Source organism: Piliocolobus tephrosceles, chromosome 9, assembly GCF_002776525.5.
Source record: "Piliocolobus tephrosceles isolate RC106 chromosome 9, ASM277652v3, whole genome shotgun sequence".
Classification (NCBI taxonomy): Eukaryota; Metazoa; Chordata; class Mammalia; order Primates; family Cercopithecidae; genus Piliocolobus; species Piliocolobus tephrosceles.
In genome coordinates, this window is record NC_045442.1 from 5,900,418 (window position 1) to 5,927,040 (window position 26,623).

Sequence of the window (26,623 nt, forward strand, 5' to 3'; positions counted from 1 at the left end):
CCTTAATCATAATTTTGAAATAGAAACAACATAAGTGTCCACAGTAGTAGAGTATGTGTGTACGTATCTCCACTAATTCATTGAACAAATGTTTGCTGAGTGTCTTCTTTGGGCCAGGCTCTTTGAGAGTCCCTGGAATCCAGTGGTACACAAAACAAACATGTCCACCTCCTAGAGCATGTCATCTAGTCACAATAACGGAAAAGACAGATGATCAGCTAATTCCACAAATAAGTTAGGTGTTAATAAAGAAAAGTAGAGGATGAAGTAATTGTGTTTTTGGCCATTAAAAGTAAATGCAACTTTCAATGGCAAAAACCGTGATTACATTTGCACCAACTTAATATGCTATTACTAAATAATCAAAGAATACAGTAAAAAGTGGTATGGAAAACATGCTACAAATGAAATGATCTTTTAGCCAAATGGGAGAGTTTTTCTGAAGTCCAGAAATGACCATTTATAAACTATTTACCACTCAAAAGAGTGGATACAGATATAGTGACCGAAAGCAAGAACGTTCAGAACCACCTCTATCAGAGTACTAAAAAGTGATAAAGATGAAACTTCTCAAGATATAATTTAAATAATACACAAATATGATCCAATTTGAAAGAGGAAGTTTGAAAGCCATACCTCTCTGATAAAGTCTAAAAATAGAGAGCTATAAAACATAAGGAGGTGTAAGCTTTTCTCTTTCCACTCCACTGTACACTCGACAAAAGGCTTACCCTCCTTAGGATTTCCTCTTGGAACAATTCTAAGAGTCAGATCGGCAGTGAGTAAAGAAACTGAGCAATGCATAGCAACAACTTCAGAAAAATCCACAGACTTTATCAAACTTCTAGAAGTCTAAGCAAGGAAATAAGTGGAGATATGAACAAAGGTTTATGCCTAAAGATATTTGTGTGTTCTTTCTCAGTCATAATTGTGAAGTTGAAACAACATAAATGTCCACAATAGAGAAGTATATGTTTACATATTTCCAATAATTATTGGAGAAGTTGGGATTTCATGGTCGTTGTCTGCTAGACTCAGCAACGCTTTGGGAATACAGATCCTCCACACCCTATTATTTAGGAATTCTACTCCTGTCATGATATGGTAGGCTAAACTTGCTTCCATGACACTTGGCCAAGGATTATAAATTACTTGTGTGATTGGGAAGTCCCTGGGAAGACCATACCCACCCCTTGTTCATGCTGGTTGGCTGTAACCATAGCAGCCTCTTACTCCAGACCAAAGTTCAGCTATTGTAAATTTTATGACCATGTTCAGAGTTCAATGTCCATTAGCATAACCCTTCCTTAGGAAGAGTGAGATTTTATTTTGGACAACAAAGTGTTAGACTCTATTTCTAAGTACTAGACTTCAAATGATAAGATCCAAAAGTGTTATAAGAAGATATTCATTTTTTTGTCCCAGAGAACTTATTTTCCTGTGAAAATGCCTACCACAAAGAAGACATTGATGTTCTTATCAAGCTTTTTCACCAGCCTTGGGTCTTTCATTGTAATTTGCTCTATTCTTGGGACACAAGCATGGATCACCAGTACAATTGCTGTTAGAGACTCTGCTTCAAATGGGAGCATTTTCATCACTTATGGACTTTTTCGTGGGGAAAGTAGTCAAGAATTGAGTCACGGACTTGCAGAACCAAACAAAAACTTTGCAGGTAAATGACAAACTAATTTGAATGGGTATCGTGAGATTGAATTAAGGTTTATGTCATTCTATATTTGGGCCAAATAACCATTCAAAAATAATTTCTTTGTAAGTTTTGGGTTAGGCTGATGATGCAAGTCTAATAATACAAGATAATTTTGGAAATTTGCCATGCCATTATTTGAGCTTCCTCAGTTCTGCTTGTGTATATTAGTACAATAGTCTAAATCATTCCAGCAGTGGTGATATTTAAATAACACCTACCAAGTTGATTGACAAGTAAATAAGTAAAAATATGTGACAGCAATATGACATTGAATAGCCAGTAGGAATGCATGTTTTAACTGTATTGACTGGGTTTTTACTTGGACCCACAACGTCTGTCTAGAATTTCACAAGTGGCATCTATGCAGGAAAGAGCAAAATGGGAAATTCATTATCTCTGTTTCTCAAGTTCATTTCTTTAACTGATTTGAATTTACTTTCGAAATATCTAATTGTGGAAATTATATTAAATTTCCATTAATTTATTAATTGTATATTTGATAGGAATTCCTAAACTTTTTTCCCCTGATTTCTTATATAATAATGCCATCCTCTCAATGGAAGAAAATTAAAAGTTCATTGAGAATAATAAGTTGATTTAGCTACCTATTTGACTTTTGAAGTTTGATACCTACCTTCATGTTTTCTAAATTTAAAAACATTTGTAAGTTATGTAACACATTAAATGGACTTTGTTTTGAACAAAGTTGTATGCTAGTATCATACAGGCATTACCGCCTATCATACAGTCATTACCTTTTGACTTATAAATATGCATCATTTTCTACCCTATACACATGTAATGTTTAGTCCTTGTGTAATACATAAAGAAGTTTGAGTCCTGGACACTAGCTCTAGGTTCTAGCTCTAGTGTGTTTATGACTTTGTTAATGAAACTATTTTCTTAAATCCAAAGCAGCCTGGTTGTGTTCCCAAGTTATACATTTGTCATTTAGATGTTAGCAAAAGCAGCGTCTCCCCGGGCATTGCCATAGCCTTTCAGGGACATCTCCTCTGGTGTCAACCTCAGCTTCCCATAAGGATGGGGAACATTGGCTTTCCAGCAACTTTCAAAGACTCAGTCATGCCTTCAGTTATGTCAATAGCATTTTGAAAACCAAAAAGTGTCCTGAAACCTCAGACACATTTAAAAAATTGTAAGTAAGAGACAAAACCTACCAGTTTTTTTTTTTGGTTTCCATATGGTGTCTGTTTGGAACCAGTTGATTTCCAATTTGAGATAAATGGCTTCAAAGAAAGCATCAACTATCTCTATGCACGGAGACTCAGAGGAGGCCAGGATGGGTCATCAGGACCTGGCTCTAAAGCCCTGTGTGCATGCAGGTGAGCATGGTGATGTCAGAGGACCAGAGCAGGCACTCATCAAGGAGAGCCCTGAAAGGGCCCAGGGCCAGGTAGGTGCGGCAGCCCAGGTGAGAGCACAGTGAGGCAGAATATTTGCCTTCCCTTTGCTGGATCTCTACTTTCAGTCTTTGTTACTGAGGAGCCACATTCTGACTTTCCACAAGTCACTGCCCAACCTCCTGGTGCTGAAGAAGGTGAACCGCCACCCAATTAATGAAGGTGTTGCACTGTCACTCTGGTTGACACCTAAGGACTCCGCAGAGCCTAGGGGGTCTTCATTGCCAATGATTGTAATAATCGTTGAGCTTGAACACCTGTAAGCAGTTCTTTCAGACAGGGGAAAGTCATGTTACTGGAATCTTCAACTTGTGGTGTTCAGCTGCTAATGATCCTGGGACACTTCACCTGGGAGCAGCCCTGCAGTGTGCACAATGAGACGTGGGTGCTCTACCTATGGTTTCTCATGACCACCTGGGGCTTCTTTCAAATCAGAAACCAACCGTGGGCAGTAGAATCAAATCTGTATAAATGCCCCTTTCTTGCCCAGCAGTGGTGGACTGACCGTTCCAATTGAGAAGTTGACCACATGAGCTTCTTGGCTAGGGCGAGGTCACATCAAGAGTCTCTCAAGAGTAATAATTATTGCACAAAGCTCTGCTATATTTCTGCGTGGTATTTATCACATTGAGCCAATTTTGTCTGTAGATTTTGAAACAAAATAGCAGAAGGAAGCAATGACGGCTGATTTCAAAGTGCCAAAATAATTCAGCCAACATTGGTCAATCTGTGGGAAAAATCGTTCTTCAGACCTGGTAAGGAAATTCTCCAGTGTGGAACTTGGAGGGTGCAGGCAGCTCAGGCTGACTGGCTGCATCCTGGTTTGCCCAACATCCAGATGAAAAGTGACAGGTCCTGTATGTCCACCTGTGAGCAGGTTGTCTTTGCTACTCCCAAAGTTCTGGAGATCTGATTTCTGTTCAAAAACACTTCCCTGAGCAGCTGCTGTGTGTACGAGGGGCTCAGGAGACTGAAAGGAATTGCACATGGTTCCTGGCCTTGGAGGGCTCACCATCCAGTGTGAGAGAAAGACCCTTCCTCAGTTAAAATCAGTGCCCTGCACTCACTGCTGGGGCATGGTATGTGCAGGTCTGCATGGAAGCAAGGGTTTGGGGGGAACGCATGTCTGCAAAGCCCCGTTGGAGGACAGAATCCTGAAAAATGAGCTGCTAGGAGGTGTAATCTCACACTGTGGCCACCCACCTCCCTCTCAGTTCTGGATCTTGGGTGCTATGTAACAGGAAGTCATTCCTTTAACTCTGTGTTTTGCAAATGTGGTCAGGGTCCGGAAGCACAGTGTGCTCTGTTTCCTCACACTGGCAATCATGGCAAGATGAGTCATTCACATTTAGGACATGGAATTCCCGTGAATGTCATTTCAAATATTACTCAGCCTACGCGCTGACCAGAATGTATTTTTTACAGAATCATTTTGACAGGAAAAGTTTCTATGATAGTTTGTTGTTGTTGCTGTTGTTTTGTTTCATCACCCAGGCGGCTTCACACCCAGACTGGAGTGCAGTGGCGCCATCTCGGCTCACTGCAATTTCCACCTCCTGAGTTCAAGCAATTCTCGTGCCTCGGCCTCCCTAGTAGCTGGGATTACAGGAATGCATACCACGGGTGGCTAAATTTTGTATTTTTAGTAGAGACAGGGTTTCACCATGTTGGCCAGGCTGGTGTCAAACTCCTGACCTCAAGTGATCTGCCCACCTCGGCCGCCCGAAGTGCTGGGATTACAGGCATGAGCCACTGCACCTGGCAAGACTTTTCTTTTCTTTTCTTTTCTTTTTTGAAACAGGGTCTTGCTTTGTCACCCAGTCTGGAGTGCCATGGTGCGATCATAGCTCATTGCAGCCTCTACATCCTGGGCTCGAGAGATCCTCCTGCCTCAGCTTCTGGTGTAGCTGGGACCACAGGCAAGCACCACCACACCCAGCCGCTTTTCTGATGTTTTCTGGAGACGGGGCGTCACCAGCCCAGGCTGGACTTTATTATGAGAGATATTTCTCCTCTTGTGACACTGCACTCTTTGTTCTCGGTTCCAAGACCAGTCTGATTTGCAGATGTGTGGGACTTTGAGCAGTCACGTTGCCTGCAGCGGAAGGTAGAATCACCTGGGATGCGGGTGAGGCACCCCCCACCCGGACCAGATGAATAGCAGTCTCTGCGGGGTGAGGCCCTGACCTGCTCGTGTTTTTTAAATCTTCCCAGGTGATCCTAATTCAGTGTTGACACCAACCAAGGCCAGGCACTAGATTGACAGGCATTGCTGTACTGGGTATTGTCTTTTAAGTCCTTTGGATGTGACCTGCTTGAAATTAAATTAATTGATTGGCAAAAGCTCTAGACAACCTTGCAAAGGAAGCAAGGCAGACTGAGGGAAAGCTCGGCTCCCGGCTGGCCTTTCAGTGCTGCATCTGGGTCAGGACCCACTGCAGCTGGCGCGAGTCTCTCCCCACCTGGCACTCCCCCGCCCGCTAGTCTCTTTTCTCCACCGACCTCCACGTGTTCTCAGGGAGCTCAACATTGCACCATTAGTCCAGGCTAAAAATAATTAGAAAAATAAATCTGCTGCAGAAACTAATGAATTGCAAAGAGAAGAACAAATGAAGTTTATTTCTCCAGAATTCATAAAGAGCCCCCACCTTCCTACTCCTACCCTGTCCACATAAGGAGATTCTCCTGGAGAGCAGTGTTCATCATCTGCCCCGAGAGATGTAACCACACTGGGGGCGGGGGGTGGGGGGAGAGTATAGAGGACAAAAAGGGTGCCCACCCAGGCTCAGGCCACTTCGCCCCAAGGAACCCTGGCAACTTTCCAAGAGGCTGGGGCACCAGCCTGGGCTCCCCTGGGAGAGCTACCAGGTCACACTTGGAGATCTGTTGGTAGAACGAGCTCCTCCCTCAGTTACTGGGCGCTGCCCTGTTCAGGCTCCCTGGTGACCAGGTGTTTACGGAGGGAGTCACGGTAATTCCCACCCGTCCACTCACAAAGCCATGGGCTCTCCCTTGATGTCTGAGGACTTACCGAAAACCAGAACTCAAAAGGCAGATGGCAAGTGGGGCCTGAAGGTTACATTTCCCTGCGTGGGGAGCCTGGATGTCCGGGTGGCTCTCAGCGGCACCCATTATCCACTGCCCAGTAGCACGTTTCTGCCTCCCAGCTGCGGGATCTGCGGGTCAGGCGCTCTGCTCTGTGGCCACGTTGTTCTTGGCTCTTTCCTGGGGCAATCAGCGTCAATTGTGAGGTGGCTTTCCTGAGTCACACGCTTGCCCCCTAAAAGGAAGAAAAAGAACGGAATGTGTTTGCTAATTTGGTAGGCAGAGAGCAGCTGTCAGATGCTATGTAAGTTTATTGTCATTTCATTCTTGATAACTTTCCCTGAATTTTCAGCTTTTATTGTCTAAATTCTGAGCCAGGAGCTGGAGGGGAGATACAGCTGTCAGACCTGTGTGGCACGAAATTCAGAAAGCCGGAAAATAATTTTAAAATCCAGCAGTTAGAATCAAGATGAATTGTCACCTTAAAATGCAGAAAATATGAGTCAACAGGCCCTAAATGATTGCCTTTGGAAAAATCACATCATTAGACCTTACCAAAAGTCACAAACAAAGTTAAATTCAATTGTCACTTTCTAATTTACTCTGAAAAAAAAAATGGAATGTGAACCATTTACCAATGAATATCCAAAAACTGCTTTTACTAAGTGTGTGAAGCAGAAAAAAACTGCAAGCCACTTCAGGGGCCTTGGACACAGCTTTTATTTTATTTATTTTTGTTTTAACACTGAAGTTTCTATTTTCTAGTTAAGTAACCAAATTACTTCTTATTGGTTGCCAAACTTTGCTAAGGAGTGAGTTCATTCAGTCCCCAGCAAACTTTGGGATAAATCCCGGAGTTTCCCCTTTAGTGTCCAGGAGGAGCTGGCGAGTGTGGAATGGGAAGCAATTCCCCTTATGGTGACTCAGCAGTGACTCAGCTGCAGCCTCTGACCTGTCCCCCTGAACAGGTGTGTCCTACGTGCTGTAGCTTTTTTTCCTCCTCTCCTCCGGTGTCATCCTCTATTACTTTCAAATTAAGTGTGTGCTAAATTGTAGCAATATGAATCCTGCATCCGCTGCACCTCCACAGTGAGCAATAGGCAGAGGCAAGAGACGTCACCTCAGGTCAGGGATGGGAACCATCCTAGCCCAGGTGGCCACATCCCACTCACCCAGAAGGCAGGCCCAGCAGGTCCCACCCATCCCCGCCCAGGCAGCAGGCAGTGGCTGGCGTGACCCATGCCCCGCTAGAGCTCTTCCATGGGATGCATAGCCCAAGACTGTGCTGAGAATTTCACCATACTCTATGAGTTATTAGCAGAAATTCCAAAATAGTCCAGTCACCATTGAGCACAAGTAGGCTGTACCTGTGCGAGCTGGACTTTGCTCACGGTCCCCAGTTCCACTTGAGGAGCAGAATGTTCCCTTGCCACGGTGGTGAAGCCATCGTCCTCATGCCACTGAGCTGAGGCTTGCCTGGTCATCTCCTGGTCTGCTCCCTTCTCCCATGGGTTTTCAAGGGACATGCGGCCATGCCAACTGCTGTGAGGCATATCCACCTTGCCCTCCTCCTGCCCTTTTCTCTGTCCTCCCCTTTTCTTTCCTGCACTTTATCACCCTCCCTTGCAGCCAGGGCCCTTGGGTTACCTGTCACTGCTGCTTCTGGGGCTTCTCCCACTCCTGGTCTAGGAAGCTCTATCCCGAGACCCGCGCCACTCGGGATGCCCACTCTCTCTGGATGAGGGTCTTTACCACAGGACGCTTTTGCCAGCAGCCCCTGAGGTAGTGTCTCAGGCACCCGGTTGCAAGCTGCCGGCCACATCTCCTTCATGCCCACTGTCTGTTCAGTGGGAGGAAACTTTTCTTCCTCATAGAACACTGCTGATTAAAAAGCCAAAAAAGAAAACAATAGTGAACAGATAGAATTAAGAGGTTCAAAAATGGAGTGAGGATGTTCTCCTGTCCAAGGGGAGTGTGGGGTCTCACTGGGAACCCCGTGTCCATCTGGCCATGTGTGGTGGCTCATGCCTATAATCCCAGCACTTTGGGAGGCCAAGGAGGGAGGATCACTTCAGCTCAGGAATTGGAGACCAGCCTGGGCAACATAGTGAGATCCTGTCCCTACAGAAAATTGTTTAAAAGGCTGGGCATGGTGGCTCACGCCTGTAATCCCAGCACTTTGGTAGGCCAAGGCGGGCAGATCACCTGTGATTGGGAGTTGGAGACCAGCCTGACCAACATGGAGAAACCCCATCTCTCCTAAAAATACAAAATTAGCCGGGCGTGGTGGCGCATGCCTATAATCCCAGCTACTCGGAAGGCTGAGGAAGGACAATCGCTTGAACCCGGGAGGCGGAGGTTGGGGTGAACCGAGATCGTGCCATTGCACTCCAGCCTGGGCAATAAGAGCAAAACTCCAACTCAAAAAGAAAAAATTTTAAAAAATTAGCTGAGCGTGGTTGTGGTGGCACATCCTATAGTTCCAGCTACTCCGGAGGCTGAGGCGGGGGGATTCTTTGTTTGAACTCGGGAGATCAAGACTGCCGTGAACGAAGATGTTGCCACTGCACTCCAGTCTGGGTGACACAGCAAGACCCTGTCTCCAAAAAAAGAAGAAAAAAAGAGAAAGAGAAATAGAGTCACAGTAAAGTATGTGTAGCAGGCCAGGCTGTCAGGGACTTTGCAGTCACACCCAACAAAGAATACTCCAGAGACGTGGGCTGTTAATCATGTTGGGATTTATATCCCTCCTCAAATATTTGGAAAGGCTGCGAGGCAGGAAAGGAGCAAGTGAATTTTGTATGATTCCCAAAGGAGAATTAGGACCCCTGGGTTGAAGTTGTGCAGATGCAGATTTGGGCTCAGCATAAAGATGAATTTTTCAATCATTGCAGTGATGCGGGGAGGGAAAGGGGAGGGGACTTGGTGACACCTCCCATGGGTGCCCACAGCACCCTGGGGTCTCCCACCTCCCATGCCTGTTCTCTGAATTCTTTGTAATGCTCTGGTTCCATTAGGAACTCCTTGACCTTCGATCCGTGGGCATATGCTGAGGGAATACCACCCCTACGCCCAGGAACCAGAGATCCTACCTGGCCTTTTCGCTTTCTGTTCTTTCAAGCTGCTCCAGATAAAGATGCGAGGTCTCCAAGGCTCTCTCCCTGGAGATCAGAGAAATCAGCACGAAAAGAAAGAGACTTCACTTGTTTTGACCCACCTGTTCCCAGTGATGTTGCTGTGGCCTTACTGTGACTCAGAACTTTCTCCCAAATCACTTTCTCCCATGTCCTGGTGACTTTCTTGGAACTTCCCTGTAAACACTATTTAATGTACTGGCCTCTGCCACAGGGGCTCACACACCCTGACAGCCCATGGCTGGGCTGGGCTTACACCACCCCCGTGGTGCCTGGGCCTTGTGTCCTCCACAGAAGAGCAGGTGGAGGATATGGCTGGTGGGGGTCAGAAGCCTGCAAAACCAGGAACCCAGGACTGACAGCCAGGGCACCTTTGCTTCATTTTAGGAGTGTCCTTCTATGCCTGGAGCTACTCCGTACTTAAGAAATATGCACATTTCATACAATGCTGTTAGGATTCAGAAGAGTTCTCCTTGGAAAGCAGAGTCAAGGCTCACTCATGGGCAAATTCCCAGCCACCTCCAGCATTGGAGCCCTGTGGGCATCAGGTCTTCTCTGTCTCCAGGAAAGTGGAGTCTGAAGTAGGACTCACACCTCGATTTGCACCAACAGAAGTCATTTTCTTATGTCAGCCTTCAGCTTCCACTTTCCTGGTCACCTTTCTTAGCCTTTTCTCTGCTCATGCCACCCCTGGCTCATGGAATTACTCCAGACACCACAGAGCTTATGGGATTCTCACAGTGCACAAGTTTTCAGGGTGACCCGCCCTGTGAGTGCCTCCAAGTGGAAGCCGAGTTAGTGCTCAGAGCAACAGGGGCACTGATGAAACTGTGAAAAGCACCTTGGCAAGGACGGGCCCTGAGCTCACAATGGGAAGGCTGGCCAGCCCTGCTGCCAGTATCCAGGAAGGCGAACTCTCTCCTAGGGGACTTCAAAATCAGGCTAAATATCCAGTTATCTGTAGTGTCACGGTTATACCCATCCAACCACTGATTCAACAGCCAGCCCCCTGTGGGGAAGGCAGGTCTTTTTCTTGCATGACTTGGAGGTTCCTGATATCTCTACTGACATCCAACAACTGCTAACTCAAGTACCTAAGAGGGTAGGGTGGGGAGGAATGCCAGCCCAGAGCTGGTATTTGCATTATGTGCTATGCACTCACAAAACATTGTTTTAGTTTTAGGGATACTGAATAATTCTTCCCAAAAAACTCTGCATTTGGTGACTATCCTGTTCCTGGTCCTGAGTTTGCTCACGTCGCTGCTGAGCTCTGGGTTTACCTTCTACAACAGCATCAGCAACCCTTACCAGACGTTCCTGGGGCCGATGGGGGTGTACACCTGGAACGGGCTCAGCGGTGAGTGGCCCTGTGAGACTCGGTGCTCTGCAGAGGACCGCATCCCTCTTGTCCCCGTGTCTCCGCCTCTCACACACGCATGAACATACAGCCACGTTTACACCAAGGAAACTATGAGGACCTCCCATGAGCTAAGGGCTGGGGTTTATTTTGTCAATCCAAAGTGTTTATGAAGCATCTCTGGAAATATAATTCTGTTTTAAATGCACTATTGAGGAGGCTTATAACAAGCCAGCCTTTGCTTTTGAGATTCTAACAGGAAGTCAAAATGCACAAAAGTCAACAAAATATTGACCGGGCTCCTGCCATGTGCTTAACTCCAAGTTAGGCTCTGTGTGGCATATAGAAGCACACACATGTGCATACACATACACATGCACACACACACACGTGCATACCCACACACACATGAACACACTGGCACACTGTTCCATCTCTTTCCTCTTCCACATGACAAGAGTCCACTTAGTCTCCACACACGACATCTCTGCATGCTTGTGCCACAGAGCCACAGATAATGGCACATAAGAGAATCAGGGGGCAATACGTTTCTTGTGGGCTACCTGTGAGCCTGGGGTGTTGCTGGGTGGTGTTGCTTGGTTATTTTATTTGTTTCATGGGTGTGGTGCTGGGAGGATGGAGCCCAGATGGGAAGTGGGTCCCAGCTTTGACTCACAGTCTTTCTGCTTTCACTGGGTTTTGCCAGGGTGCTGCGGCTGCCCATCTGCCCAGAGCAGGGCCGGGGAAGTGCCTCTTTGCCCTGCTCAGCTGCCTTCAGGGCCTTGCTCCCACCAGGCAGCCAGGTTTCTCCTGTTCTTTCCCTCTCTCCACCATTGCAACTGGACCTTGGGAACGAAGCCTGTCCTAAGGTGGCTTCATGTAAGCTTCAGGTGACACATTTTAACACAGGCCTGAAATTTTCAAGCACAAGAAGGAGGCTCTGGATATCAGACATGTCAGGAAGCCTCAGAGGAGGGGCTGAGAGCAGCATCATCCTGTCCCTCCATTGAGTGTCATCCTTACCACGAGGCAGGCGCAGGTGGCTGGAGGAGGCCAGCAGCTCCATGCCATGGAGTAGAGGTGTGCTGAGGAATATGAACAACTGGCTCTCCAGTGGGGAGAAACAAAGAGAGAAAAAAGCCCTGGTGATTGGAATGGTGCAAGCACAGCCACATGGCCGTTTTCAAACTCCCAGTGTGAGATCACTGGCGTGGAGTTGAGATGTAAAAACTGGTCCCCAGCGCGGCACAGGTAGGACGGTGAGGGCTGCTTTTTACAATGGAAAAGCATTAAGCCAGGACTACAGGTGGGCTGGGTTGCATTCCATAATCACACCTCAGCTCCGAGGATTTGGGGTCAGGCTGGTTTAGCCACATTCATATATGACTGGCTCTTTCTTTCTGTGCTTGTATTGCTTGGTGGTAAAAACAAATAAATCCCCCAATTTAAAGGGCAGCCACTATGGACGAGGCACAACAGTCCTGTAGAATGAATATCACTGCTTTTCTTTCTTAGAGCAGAGGTGAGTGTCAGAGGTTAAGGGACTTTGTTACAAAATCAGATATGTTCACCTGAATGCCAGAGTCCTTGGCCCAAGCTACTTGCATGATGATGGTTCACCCCTGTGAACCAAAACCAAAGGTTAACCAATTGGTACTCATGGCCAGGGCAAAGAGATAGATTATTTTTACTTTTGCTGATGTAACTAAGAAAGCACGAGAAGCAGTGACTTCAGACACAGCTCGAGTTAGGGTCTTGGCCCGTGTGATGAGGACTGTTTCCTGCCATTGCTCCATCTATTGGAATCCTCAGTGTTGACGCCATCATTCATTAATTGGCTGGATCAATCCTCTTCAAGATAAGATGACTGCTGGCCACTCTGGACTCATTGCTGATGGTGGCAGCCCCAGGAGAAAAAAACTTCTTATTTCCTTCAAATTCAGAGAAAGTCCCGGGCTACTTTGCACTGGCATAGCCCTTCTCCCATCCCTTGACCAATCTCTGTGACCAGCAGGGTTGAATTCCCCAAGCCATCCACTGATTGACTAAGGCTACCTGCCCATCCTGGAGCTGGGGCTGGAGTCAGCCCTTCCCCAGCCGCAGGGGTGAGTAGGGAAGGAAGACTGCATTCCTGGAGAGAAAACAGGTGCCAGGACCAGAGTGGAATGCCAGGTGTGGCGCCGGCTGAACAACAGGGGCCCAGCATTGCTGTGTCTGCAGCCTGCAGGGTTCAAAGTCTGCCACCTCTTCCTTAGGCTGTGGCTTCCACATCTCTGCTCCTCCACAGCGGAGTATGGGCTGGCTTTGCATATAACAGAGGCCTCATGCATGTTTGTGAATAAAAACAGGGGCCAGACAGCCTCCCCGTAGCCCTGTCCACTCCTATCCACAAAGAATTATTGGATGGAGAGGGAATTCCTGCCACCTTCTTTTCCTGGCTCAGGGGCAAGTTCTAACACACAGACGGAGGCTGTGAGGTGAGCAGAAAACAGCCTGAGAGGTTGATGTGGAAGGAGCAGATCGCGTTCTGCTGCCCGCCTGGGAGAAGGCCTCGGCACAGCTTGGCTTCCTCTAAATGCCCCTTGAGGCCTCTTGACCCTAACGCTTTGATAGGCCTGACTTTTGCTCAAAGTAGCCCATTGAGGGTTCCTGATTTTCTTCACAGGAGCTTTGAGGGTTGGAGAACTTACTGAAACTCTCAGTTTCAAGGAGGCTCAGCCTGCAGAAGGGCTTGTGTACAAAGATGCCTTAATTCTTGCCTCGGGTCACAGCCGTGGGAGAGCACGATCAGACTGACTTCTGGGAGTCCTGGGGCCAGAAGGAATCGCTCCAAACCCCTAGAGGCTGGATTTGAACAATCTCTGCTTAGCCAGCAGATGTTGGGTAGGGAAGGAAGTGGGTTTGCTGGCTTGTTTCTGATAGAAAGAAGCAGTTTCTGCTTTGAGGAGACAAACAGCAGTCTCACTTCCTAGGTTCCCGTGACCTCTCACCTCAGTCTACCCTCTTCTGCACCACACTGACCTGATGAGGCTGCATCCTGACCTCAGGGGATAAAATTGTCGACTGAGAGCAGCTTGGAGCCAGAGAGAACTTTGCAGACCGCCTGTTCCAAATACATTTGTGTCTCAACTGAGGAACTCAGAGAGTAGAAAGGGATCAGTAGGTCACGGGGCCCGAGGGTCACAGGCCAGGACAGAAGCCACGGTCCGTGAGCCTTCCGAAGCTCCTCATCTACCCCAGGGCTTCCTCCAGCCCTGTAAGTCCTTCTGTCCCAGAGGCTGGAGAAGCCTGGCAGGTAGAGGCTCTGGGCATCTCGTCACTAAAGGGGACTCAGGTTGGCATTTTGCGTCTGTGTGTCAGCCCCTCCCGGTTCAAATCAAAGTTCTAGGCAGCCCACTCTGGAAAAAAGCATTTAGCCTATATTCATCCTGCCCCTTTATGATTAAGCTTTTATAAGAAACTTCACAAGAGGAAAATGAAAGATAATTAAGGCTGTGAGGCACCCGGAGAGCTTCAGAGGGCCAGGGCTTTTGTTCGGACAAATTATTAAGAAATAAAACCATTATGTTGAGGATGAAGGTCTGTCATCAAGGAGCGTTTAAAACATTCTCCTCATACAAAGCCCCTCTAATTAAGGCCTTTTGAAGGACCGTTTGGAAGGTTTCCCTAGGTGTGGGTTATAGCAGGATACATTTGATGTCCACTGAGTTCTGGGTATGTGGCGGCAGACAGAGTCTCAAAGGGCTTCCGTGGCCAGGATCCCCTGACGGCCCTCTCTGCACATCAAACCTCACTGGGTGAGCCTACTCACCGGCCTCATCACAGGCCCTGGAACCTAGGCGTCCTTGTCCTCCAAAACCTTTCTTTTAACAACTTTATTAACACATGAGTCACACACCATATAATTCACCCATTAAAGTATACAATTCCATGGTTTTTTGTGTGTTCTCAGACATGTGCAAGCCTCACCACTGCCAATTTTAGAATCTTTTGATCATCTTGAAAAGAAACCCCATGCCCGTTAGCTATCACCCCCTCCCAGCCCACTTCCAGCCCTAGGCGATCACAAAAGCCCTAATCTACATTTTGTTTGTTTGTTTCTATCTCATCCCCTTTGGAAGATGAGGAATGAGGCTCAGAAAGGCTACATGACTTGTCCAAGTTCACCTAGCTAGGATTTCCAATCCTGTTCTCTCCGACTCCAGAACTACGTTCTTTTAATTAGACAAAAATGGCTCTCCCAAGTCTGTACTGAAGCATGTTCTTTAGGGCCGGGCACAGTGGTTCACACTCAGCACTTTTGGAGGCTGAGGCAGGTGGATCACTTGAGTCCAGGAGTTCGAGACTAGCCCGGGCAACATAGAAAAAGCTGATCTCAGCCGGGCGTGGTGGCTCAAGCCTGTAATCCCAGCACTTTGGGAGGCCGAGACGGGTGGATCACGAGGTCAGGAGATCGAGACCATCCTGGCTAACGTGGTGAAACCCCGTCTCTACTAAAAAATACAAAAAACTAGCTGGGCAAGGTGGCGGGTGCCTGTAGTCCCAGCTACTCGGGAGGCTGAGGCAGGAGAATGGCATAAACCTGGGAGGTGGAGCTTGCAGTTAGCTGAGATCCAGCCACTGCACTCCAGCCCGGGCAGCAGAGCGAGACTCCGTCTCAAAAAAAAAAAAAAAGAAAAAAAAAGAAAAAGCTGATCTCCACAAAACATTAGCCAAGCATGGTGGCATGTGCCATGTGCCTGTAGTCAGCTAGTCAGGAGGCTGAGGTGGTAGGATCAATGGAGACTGGGAGGTGGAGGTTCAGTAAGCTGAGATCATGCCACGGCACTTCAGAGCCCAGGGGACAGTGAGACCCCATCTCAAAACAAACAAAAAAGAATGTTTTCTAGTGGAAGATATTGTGAAGAATAAAAAAGGGAAGACAGAAACGTACAATAAGTTCTATTCTCTAATGAGTTTTGTAAGGAGATCCCTCCTGATTAGACACTCTTGCCAGTGGCATCATATGCCATGAGATTCAAGCTCCTGGGATGGCATTTTTGTGGCTCGCAGGGCAGCCCAGTCTCGGTACCCAGTTCTTAGGACCCTGGGACCTCTCCCCAGCAGCTGAGCTTGTATCTCACAGTCCCAGATGCTCCAGGCCCACTGCCCACCCAGGGTCTTTGTTGAGGCAGCTTCGTCCGTCTGTGATGCCCTGTCCTTCCTCAGCTCTTCCCAGACCTCCTTGTACAGCTTCTTTCTGAACGGTCCTATTCACTCATTCATCCAGCACACTGCTGCATTCACCACCTAGGAAGTGCACTGTTTGGTAGACCAGTTGCACAACTACTTCTGAAAGCATTTGAGTCAGCACGTTTGCTGTTGGTCATACACAGCCCTGCACAATCTTTAGTGTTCTATGCCTAGACATCTAGTTTGTGTCTTACAATTTTGTATCTTCTCCCTAGTGCTTAAAAGAGTGCAAACTCCCGTGCAGATATTCAATACATACTCACAGATATGTGTTCCATAAAGATAAGCGACATTAAAAACTGTATCACCATGCCATGCATGAAACTCCATCTTCTTTTCAGCATCCTTCGTTTTTGTGACCATGATACTGTTTGTGGCGAACACACAGTCCAACCTTCTCTCCGAAGAGTTGTCCCACATGCTTTACCCAACAACCGCCGGTAAAGGAACGACCCACAGTTACGGATACTCGTTCTGGCTCATACTGCTCGTCATTCTTCTAAATATAGTCACTGTAACCATCATCATTTTCTACCAGAAGGCCAGATACCAGCGGAAGCAGGAGCAGAGAAAACCAATGGAATATGCTCCAAGGGACGGAATTTTATTCTGAATTCTCTTTCATCTCATTTTGGCATTGCATCTGTTTTACATCAGCCCTGAGTAGTAACTGGTTAGCTTCTCTGGACAATTCAGCATGGTAGTGTGACAGTCGTTTGTGACAGTGTTTGTGTTTCGTGACACTGTGTTCTTCATTGATGCTGTACTCCTGAAAAGTTTTTCCCACAAGGTTGGGGAAAAAGAATGGGAAATATAGCCAGTCTGTGTGGCATTCAAAGCAGTAGCATCATGACGAGCCTAACGACCCTTCTGACCTGGTCTCACGATCTGAAATAATAAAAGGTTGTGTCATGTTTCTTTTCTTTGAGTGTCTCAAAGCACTTCAGCTCCTATGATCTCATCCCCCTCAGGAGGGACCAGGTATTTTTATTCTACTCTATGCATGAAGACTTCTGAGAACAGAGGGTTTCAGAACTCACCTTTCCAGGACCAAGTGCTGGAGGCAAAGAGAGACTTTGGAGTAAATGACTTGGTTCTCTGGACCCTCAGTTGCTGGCATATTCAAACCCAATGGTGGGTAAAAGTGATTATATGTGATCCTCAAACACATTTTTGAGATTCCAAGATGGGGTTTGGGTCAGAAAGAGAATAGAAATGAGAAGGTCAGAGAAAGAGAAAAATGATAGCCCTGTGGTCTATATGGTAAAGAGGCTAAACATTATGTTTTTGGTTTAATAGGATTGTGGTGAATTCAGTCAAAATGAAAATGAAACATTGCAGCAAGTTCTAGCAACCACCGTGTCAACCAACAGCCTTAGTTTCTGTGGTGTAGACCTGGGAGTGGCAGGTCTGATGGGAGTGTGTCATCCATCAGCAGGCTCCTGCCCAGCCAGAGACTGAGGGAGAAATGGGTTGGAACACCGTGGCTTGCAGGCATTCATTCTTTGAGTCAGAGACAGGGCAAATGTGGAATGCAGGCATGGGGTAGGGTAGCCCTTTGAGAACAGATTGGGTGAAACTGGTTCCCAGTTTCATGAGAAGCCAGTGGGCAACCAGGAAAATTTTTTAAAGGCAACAGAATGGATCTGACCTTCTTTCCAGTGGATTATTTTCCCAGAAAATCACTTTGAGAATCTTTTGAGCTTGACTAGTTCACAAGTTAGCCAGATTGAACACTGATAGGGTTCTGAAATGATCACCTTGCATGTCTTGATGGGACTAGGGCCAAAAGGAGCAGAATTCCCTGGGTGTGATTTGCAGAGCAGCATCTCTTTGGGCAGAAGAATATCTCATTTATGAAGCTACCAGGGATTAATGATCTTCTTACTCATTATTTCTTAACACTGTCTTAGAAAGAATATTTCTCACTTAAGAAATACGCACAGGATACCTGCGATGTGGCTAGCACAGTGCTAACCAGGGTGTCTGCTCCCATAGGGCTACTGTTGGACAGTCAAGACAGCTATTCAGAAAGCAATTGCTAAACTCCATTTAAAAGAGGTACTTAGTCACAAATTGTGCTCATTCGTTGAAAGGTCAGTTCTCTATCACATTCTGCCCTCAAGTCCTACTTATTCAAAGTTACTCTCAATATTGAATTTGAATGTATTCGTAAAAATCTGATCAACAGTGAGCATTTTCTAAATTCTTTGGACCTAGAAACACATTCTTTGAAAGCTTGCATTTTATATCAGATTTTAATAATGTGAACAAGTAATGAAGAGGAAACAGCTATAGATAACAAACCCGCAGAAACAATTGCTAAATAGGCACTCACATCGTGTGTTTGTGTGAATGATTGTGTATCGTGGAAAGAGCACTGCACTTATTCACCTCAGCATTGGAACAGAGCTCGGTTTCCTTAGGGGGAAACATGTTTTTAATACTTATATCACAAATGACCTTTAAAACATGGGGAGCAGGTAAATGGAACTCTATTTCACAATTTGGGAGACGAAGAGAATGGTTTCCTTTATGTGTTTTAAGGCAGAAGATAATGAAACTACACATTCAAAGTCTGTAGAAATGACTTTAATGCTATTCACAAGCACAGGTGGGTGTGCGTTTCACAAGCACACGTGGGTGTGCGGAAGGGTGAACACCTCCATGCCTCAGCCTACAAGATGGGTGGATGGCATAGTGAGGCAACAATTCATTACACAATGAATAGTAATTTGCTGTTTTAAAACGACTTAATAAATGGACATTGTTTTACGTTTGGTGAATGGATTCGCCTGAAGCATTATTTTGAAGGGATCTGAACTAGTCATATTATGACCTTTGAAACATTGTATGACTCTAATGAACCCACATGGTCTTGTTATGATGATCTGGGTTACAAGGTTTATCCATATTTACAAAATAAGTAAGTTGTGTAAAATCCATGCTCTTTGTATAGTCTATGATGATAACTTTAGAGAAATCAATACTTTGTTGTCAAACTGATTGGGCTCAGCCAGTGAGTTAGTGTTTGCAAAGCACAGTGGGCTACAGGAGGGAACCTCCAGGTGAACTTTGCTTTTGTCATTATAATTGTGTCTGATCATCTCAACAAACCCTGTGGGTTAGGCAGGATGGGAGCATTGCGTCCTTGGATATGATATTTCTCAGGGTCCGCCTAGTGATCCTGCAGCCTGCCTCACATGGCCATGCACTAGTGATGCCCTTGTATGCTGCCGGTGGAGTCACAGGTATGCGCCAGCAGCTCCGTGCTTTTTGAGGCTGCTGAGCCTCTTGGAGGGCCTGGGACCCTGCAGATTCTGCAAAGGGCAGCAGGTGCTAAGCAGAGTTGCAGAGTGGGCGCTCCTTCCCCACCCCATGCCTACCCAGCAACCCTCCTTCTCTTACACTGGAATTGGTCATTCAGGGTAGACGCAGAGCAGGTTTCTGGTTGACTAATCTGTTGCCTTTCTACAGCCCAGACAACAGGCAAGATGTGTAGGGGGCAGGGACGGCTCAGAGTCAGGGGCCCTCTGACCCTGAAATTCCAGTGTGGAGAGAAGCTGGGGGCCCTTGGTGTCTGCGCCCCTCTGGACTCTTCAGACCCAGCACTCAGAACTTTCAGGGGCCTCAGGCAGATAAAGTCGTCAGCCAGTGGTGTGGAGGAGGGACCCCTCACAGCAATGGACCAACTCTCTAGCCCTGGTCCTCATCCCCTGACCCCTTAGACACCTCGGCCTCCCAGGACTTGAGAACATTCGTAAGCTGCTCTGATATCCCACAGACAGTGGTGAAAAACCAGCAGTCACTGCCTACTTCTGAGCTCATCTTTCCTCATGAAAAATAAATAAATAAATAAATAAATAAATAAATAAATAAATAAGTGAGATAATCATCAATCAGTGTAGGATGAAGCTGGGAAGTTCTGGGGTCACGCCGCCTGGGATCTGCTACTCCCGACTCAGAGGAGTGACTTCATCTCAGTCAGCCTCATTCTCATCATCCATGCTATGGGATCACAAGAGCTGGTTTCGCTTGCAGGCCTGTTGTGATTGAGCCATAGTAAGGAGCTCCGTGCCCTGGACAGCTCAGGGCGGCCCCCTCTTTCACAGACCCATAAGTCCCTGGGACACAGTAGAAACTGTGGGTGGGACCAATGTCACCACCCTTAGCCACTGCAGGCCACACTCATTCTGCTGTCCTATAAACAAACAGGTAATACACGAAACACTTCAGCTCAGAGGGGTTAGTAGACCCGCCCAGGAACTCAAGCCGGCAAGTGGCAGAGCCAGATGGAAACAGGTCTCCAAGTCCTTTCTTTCTGTGTTTGACTCGTTTCCACAATTTGTGTGTATCAGGCCAATGAGAGGTGCTTGGGTGGAGTCAGGAAGGGAAGGAAGGGTGGCCCCTGGTCCCGGAGCTGTGTCCCAGATGGGAAGTGTGGCATTCCTGGTGTGCCCCAGAGGAGGTACGGCCTCACATCACCCCGTTTGTGGGTCTCATGGTGGGTCTTCAGAAGGAAAAGAGGCAGCTGGCTCAGGCAAAGTCATCCAGTGTGTTTCATATGAACCCTCAGGTAAGCTTGGGTGCTAACCCCAGTGGGAGATGGTAGGGTCTGCACAGCCCTCCACACCTACCCAGAGGGGGACTTTGTGATTCTTCAAATAGAAGATAAAGCACTGCTGGTGACCAGGGCACTGGTTTACTACAGCTGCACTGGGCACTGCTGGTGACGAGGGTGCTGATTTACTACAGCTGCACTGGGCACTGCTGGTGACCAGCGTGCTGATTTACTACAGCTGCACTGGGCACTGCTGGTGACCAGGGCGCTGATTTACTACAGCTGCACTGGGCACTGCTGGTGACGAGGGCGCTGATTTACTACAGCTGCACTGGGCACTGCTGGTGACCAGGGCGCTGGTTTACTACAGCTGCACTGGGCACTGCTGGTGACGAGGGTGCTGGTTTACTACAGCTGCACTGGGCACTGCTGGGGACGAGGGTGCTGGTTTACTACAGCTGCACTGGAGAAGGGCCTGAGGCGTAAGGGATATCTGTGAAACCTGAATGCCCCATGCGGGTGGCAGTGAGGACGCCGTGGATACACAGGTACTATTTTCCCCGCTGTTAGGGCCGCCAGTTCTGTGTTTGTTATGCTCTTGCTGACATATGTCCTCACGCTGCCCAAAGACCCTGAAAAATAAAGACAGTACTGATTAGAATTTCAGACAATGTCCTAGCTTAAAAGAAAAGAGGAATTTGTTTTAGTGACAGGTTTCAGACCATGAAAGTTTCATTTTCAAAATGTTCACATGTTTAGTAAAAAGGGAAAATTGAGGAAGAAATGAATTATATTTTATAACTATTCATTTTAGAAAAATCACTGTCAAAAAGAACACCTCTCCTGCTTCTCACTCCCCTCCTGCCAAGTGGCAGGGAGGCGTTTGATTTCGTCCTGGCCCTCAGAATGCCCTGCTCCTCTGGCTCTCTTGGAACACGCCACTTTGGCACCACGTTCAGCTCCCATAAGTCACTGTTCTCACAGGGGGAAGCTTCTCCTTTTCTTACTCAGTGTAGGGACATGGTGGAGCCTCCCAACGTCCCCTAGAAGAGAGTGGGGGTCCAAGTGGGGTCCCAGTCCTTCAGGCTGTCTCAGCAGCAGAGACCACAGCCACAGGTGCCAGGCCTCGGTGGTGTGCCTGCCCCAAACCCTGCAAACAGGAGCTTGCGTTGAATCCTCACAGCAAAAGCATATGTTGTTTATAGTTCACCCCATCTGATAGATGAGCCACTAAGGCTGGGGTTGGCAAAGTGGTGACCCCACCATGCCACAACCAAGGAGGGGCTGAGCAGAGATTCTGATGCGGATTTACCCACCAACGTCTCCTTGAGGCACACCTGGGACCCATAGCCTGGCAGTGGCCCTGCGTGTGTATAAAAGGGTTGTACAGTCTGAAGTGCACATCCCAGTAGCAGACTTTGGCCTCCCTCTGCTGGCCCCAGGCCCGTCTCATTTTGAGTAACCCAGTGTGTAGGACTCTTGTGGTGTATGCACTGGGGAACATTGACCTTGTGACTACAAATGTAACCATTTTCACTGATCACTACATGCTGACCAGTATCTTTCCTGTCTTCCTATATAGGTCCTGGTCTTAAGATCAATGAACCTTTTTCTTCCCCCAGGCTGGCAGATGGGAGGCATCGTTAGGTAGCCTGCCTCTCCCACTTGGAAAGACAAAATAGTGTGTAGAGTCACGCTGTGAACTCTTCTCCAAGAGCAACACGGGAACTTAACAGAAACAGAAAGAAACCATAGTCCCTTTGAAAGAAGTGGCGGGCAGCAGCCTATTCTGTGAGGCAGCTGGAAGACTGAGTCTCCAGAACATGAGGGGAGAGCCAGCCACGGGACGCTCACTCCCACAGGGAGCTGCAACCCTCAGAAGCCTGTGACTCTGCCCAGCACTGGAGCTGAGTTAGTGAATGGTGGGGAGAACAGAGGAAGGAGCAGCATCGGGACAGGCTTTGTGGGCACTCCCAGGCTCCAGTGGCGATGGAGGGAAGCCATTCCTGATCCCAGCCCACAGGGGACCTTGTGGAAGTCTGCCAGCTGACTCAAGTGGTGGTGACAGGGTGAGAGAAGCTTCCAACTGAGCTTTGCCACGTAATCTCGAGTGGGGACAAACCCCATTGGCTTGAACCCAGGGGGAAGTGGGAAGTGTGCTATGGCCATGGGTGCAGGAGCTGGCACCCCTGCTTCCTGGGTGGACCTGGAGGGGTGAGGCATGAAAGTCAGCTTTCTCTTTCTATCAGGAAGGCTCATGGCCTGGGCGGTTTTGAGTTCTGAGAGTAGGCTGCCTGGAACCCAGCTCGCTGCTGCTGGCTGAACCCTACGGGTGTGAGGCCGCCTTACCAAGTGTGTGGGAGCTGAGTGGGACTGACTGCCACCTGCTCCTCCCCACTCCCCATGCGGATTTTTCTGTGCAGCAGCAGCAGCCACGCTCATCTCTGGAATGCTATCCCAGCAGCCAGAGAACTGCCCTCTAATCCCCCACCGAGGACACTGCTTGTGCCTGCATGTAGGGAGCCAGAGCATGGACTTACCTGACCTAGCCCAACCTGCTTTGCCCCTTCACCTGCCCTGGTAAACACAAAGGACAGGGATGTTTGGGAGCTCCGGGGTCCCACCCATTGCCTGAGACACCAGAGTACCTCCCGTGGGTAACATGAGGCAAGCACCAACCCCATCACTACCACCTCAGCTGGTGATCTTTTGCAAACGCCACCTCCTGGCTGGTGGTCAGCCGACATCACCCATTAAAGTATCTGCAGGCACAATAACATATTACTCAGGAGGAAGAAAACTTCCGTGCAACCTCGACTACTGCCATTGCCTGCATCACCCTGGCTAACCAGATGTCGAGTCTTTCCATGTGCCTAGCACGTTACTACTATTGTTGGCTTTGAGAAAGCCAACACGCTAAAGCTATTTATAATCAAGAAAATCTCAGAGTCTATGTCTCTTCCCTGCCACCCCCATCAGAGCTGGTTCTGGTACCCGCTGCTGGGAGACTAGACAAGTCATATCACTAGATCCCTTGTAGATATCCCTAGCACCAGCCTGGAATGTGGCAGCCCCACTGGGTGGCTAGACCCAGAGGAGCAGCAGCATTCACAGTAGTCTGGCCCTCAGGGGCTGCTACTCCTAGGGGAAGCAGGAGTGCACACATTAAGGGAGCACCCTATGAGACAAAGGAATTCAGAAGGCAGGTCTTGGGTGCCAGAATTTTCCATGGGTGGGAGGTTTCTTTCAGCAGAGGCACAGGTGCAGTGCCGGGTTTGGTGGGGAAAGTCTGTTGCTCTACCCAAGTAGTCAGGCAGCCCTGGTACTCGTGAATGGTCTTGGAGAAGGAGACTTTTCCCATCTCCTGGCCACCACAGCAGAGGTAGTGGGGGCTTCTCCCACAGGAGCTTGGTGTGGGTGTATTAGTTGACAACCTTTCTGAAACACTTTAGGGTGATTGCATCCTCACAGCATTCCCTTCCAGGATCAGGCTTGCATGAGAGAGACAGAGATTCACAATCCAGTCCCTCTCTACATGGAACATCAATATTCCTGACGAATAAGAGCTGCCTGTCTGATCTGAACAGCTGGAATACCAGGTCAGGCTGAGTGGGCTGGGAGGTGGATTACTTTCCTTCTGGCCTGGAAAGAGAACTGTGATGGAACCCTCACCTTCCCCTGAAAAGAACTCAGTGCATTTTACTGATAGCTTCCTCAGTCACTTCTGTCAAAGCTGGGACCTCCACTCACCACTGGGATATCGCATTTACCCACCTGCTCTAGCTGCAGCCATTTTCTTTTTAACCCATGGGCACCTCCTACTGGCCTGGTGCCTGAACTGTTCAACCTGGTGAATAAAATACTGGGGATTTTGTTTTTAAGCGCACACCACTGGGGAATGAGATATTCATGAGACCACTGCTATTCCAGCCTCACGTGAGACAGTGAATCTGCTCACACACACAACACATGTTTAGTACATCCAGCATCTGAGAAATCCATCACACCCAGATTCTCCATAAACAAGGAGCTCATACAGAGTCTTTGCCACGGAAAGAATGCAGAGCTGAAGCTAGGTGAAAGTAAACTTTAAACATTAAAGTCACATCCTCAAGGGGAAAAAGTTTTAAATCCAGTCAAATAAAAAATTAATTAAAAATCATAACAAGAAATAGTCTACCCAAATGAGAGTAAATCAGAAAGATAATTCTAGTGATATGAAAAATCAGGGTTCTAAAAGCACCCACAAAAGATCCCACTAACTCTCCAGCAGTGAGTCTAAGTCAAGATGAAATCTTTGAGATACCAGATAAAGAATTCAAAAGATAAATTATTAAGTTATTAAAAGAGAGACAAGAGAAAGGTGAAAACCAACATAAAGAAATATTAAAAACAATTCAGGACATGAATGAAAAACTTTCTAAAGAGAGGCATATTTTAAAGAAAAAACAATCAGAACTTTTGGAAATGAAAGACACATTTGGAGAACTACAAAATACAGTGGAAAGTTTTAGCAATAGACTAGACCAAGTAGAAGAAAGAAATTCAGAGCTCAAAAACAAGGCTTTCAAATTAACCTAATCAGACAAAAAGAAGAGAAAAAAAGAAAAAAAAAAAAGAATTAAAAGAAATAAACAAAGTTTCCAAGAAATATGGGGTTATGTAACATAGCCAAGCCTAAGAATTATAAGTATCCCTGAGGGAGAAGAAACAGCAAAATATATGGAAAACCTATTCGAGTAAGTAATTGAGGAAAACTTCCCTAGCCTTGCTAGAGATTTAGACATTCAAATACAAGAAGCTCAAAGAATTCCTGGGAGACTCATTGCAAAAAGAACATCACCAAGGCATATAATCATCAGGCTATCTAAAGTCAATGTAAAGGAAAAAATTCTAAGAGCAGTTAGACAAAAGCACCAGATAACCTACAAAGGAAAACCTATCAAACTAACAGCAGACTTCTCAGGAGAAACATGACATGACAGAAAGGAATGGAGTCACATCTTTAGTCTCCTCAAAACAGAATAATTGTCAGTCAAGAATTTTGTATTCAGCAAAACTAAGTTTCATAAATAAAGGAGAAACAAAATCTTTCTTAGACAAGCAAATGCTGAGGGAATTTGTTAATACTCAACCAGTCCTAAAAGAAATGCTAGAAGGAGTTCTAAATCTTGAAACTAAAGGTTGATACACACAAAACAGAAACACCTGAGAGCATAGAATTTACAGGGCTTACAAAACAACAATACAATGGAGAAAACAAAGTTACTAGGTAACAATCAACACAGTGACAGAAACGGTAACCCATATCTCAATATTAATGTTGAATATAAATGGCCTAGATGCTCCACTTAAAAGATACAGATTGGCAGAATGGATACAAAATTACAAACCAAATATCTGCTGTCTTCAAGAGACACACCTAACATGTGAGGGTTCATATAGACTCAAGGTAAAGGGGTGGGAAAAGATATTTTGTGCAAATAGAAAACAAAAGTGAGCAGGAAAAGCTATTCTTATACCAGATAAAACAGGCTTTAACACAACAACAGTAAAAACAGGAAAGAATGATGTTATATAATGATAACAGGACCAATTCAATCAGAAGATATAACAATCCTAAATATATATGCATTTAATTCCAGAGCTCTCTGATTCATAAAAAAAAAATTGCCATTGGACCTAAGAAAAGAGTTAGACAGTAACACAATAATAGTGGGGGACTTCAACACTCCACTGATAGCACTAGAGAAATAATCCACTCTCCTCCCAGTATGGGGCAGTGATGTCCCCAGTGACAACTTGTGCAGTTTGATGCCAATGCCCTGATACTGTGGGAAGGTCAGCCCATTTCACCCACCATTGCTTTTCCACCATCTGTTCAAGTATCCCCAAAGCAAAAAAGGAAATAACATCTAAGTATTGTGATGAAAATAGTTTTGATCTTGCAGACCTCACAGTGTCATCTCAGGAGCCCCCAGGAGTCTGGGACCACTTTTTAAGACCTGATGCTATAGATGCCTCCCACCCAAACTCTGCCATTATAAATCAGGCAATTTATAATGGCAGGCAATTTATAATAAATCAGGCAAATCTAGTTTATTAAATAAATGTCACACACCTGGTTTTGGTCTTCCCATCAGTTAGGTTTTGATATAGAAT

General features: G+C 46.8%; 1 protein-coding gene across 1 annotated transcript; it reads left to right on the forward strand.

Annotated features, from left to right (window-relative positions):
* The first annotated feature begins 1,283 nt into the window (after positions 1 to 1,283).
* On the forward strand, positions 1,284 to 16,818 carry CLRN3 (clarin 3). The gene is made up of 3 exons (XM_023224401.2): positions 1,284 to 1,675; positions 10,489 to 10,668; positions 16,242 to 16,818. The coding sequence occupies exons 1-3, from the start codon at positions 1,447 to 1,449 to the stop codon at positions 16,511 to 16,513; spliced, it is 681 nt and encodes a 226-aa protein (XP_023080169.1). The 5' UTR covers positions 1,284 to 1,446; the 3' UTR covers positions 16,514 to 16,818.
* The last annotated feature ends 9,805 nt before the right edge of the window (positions 16,819 to 26,623 follow it).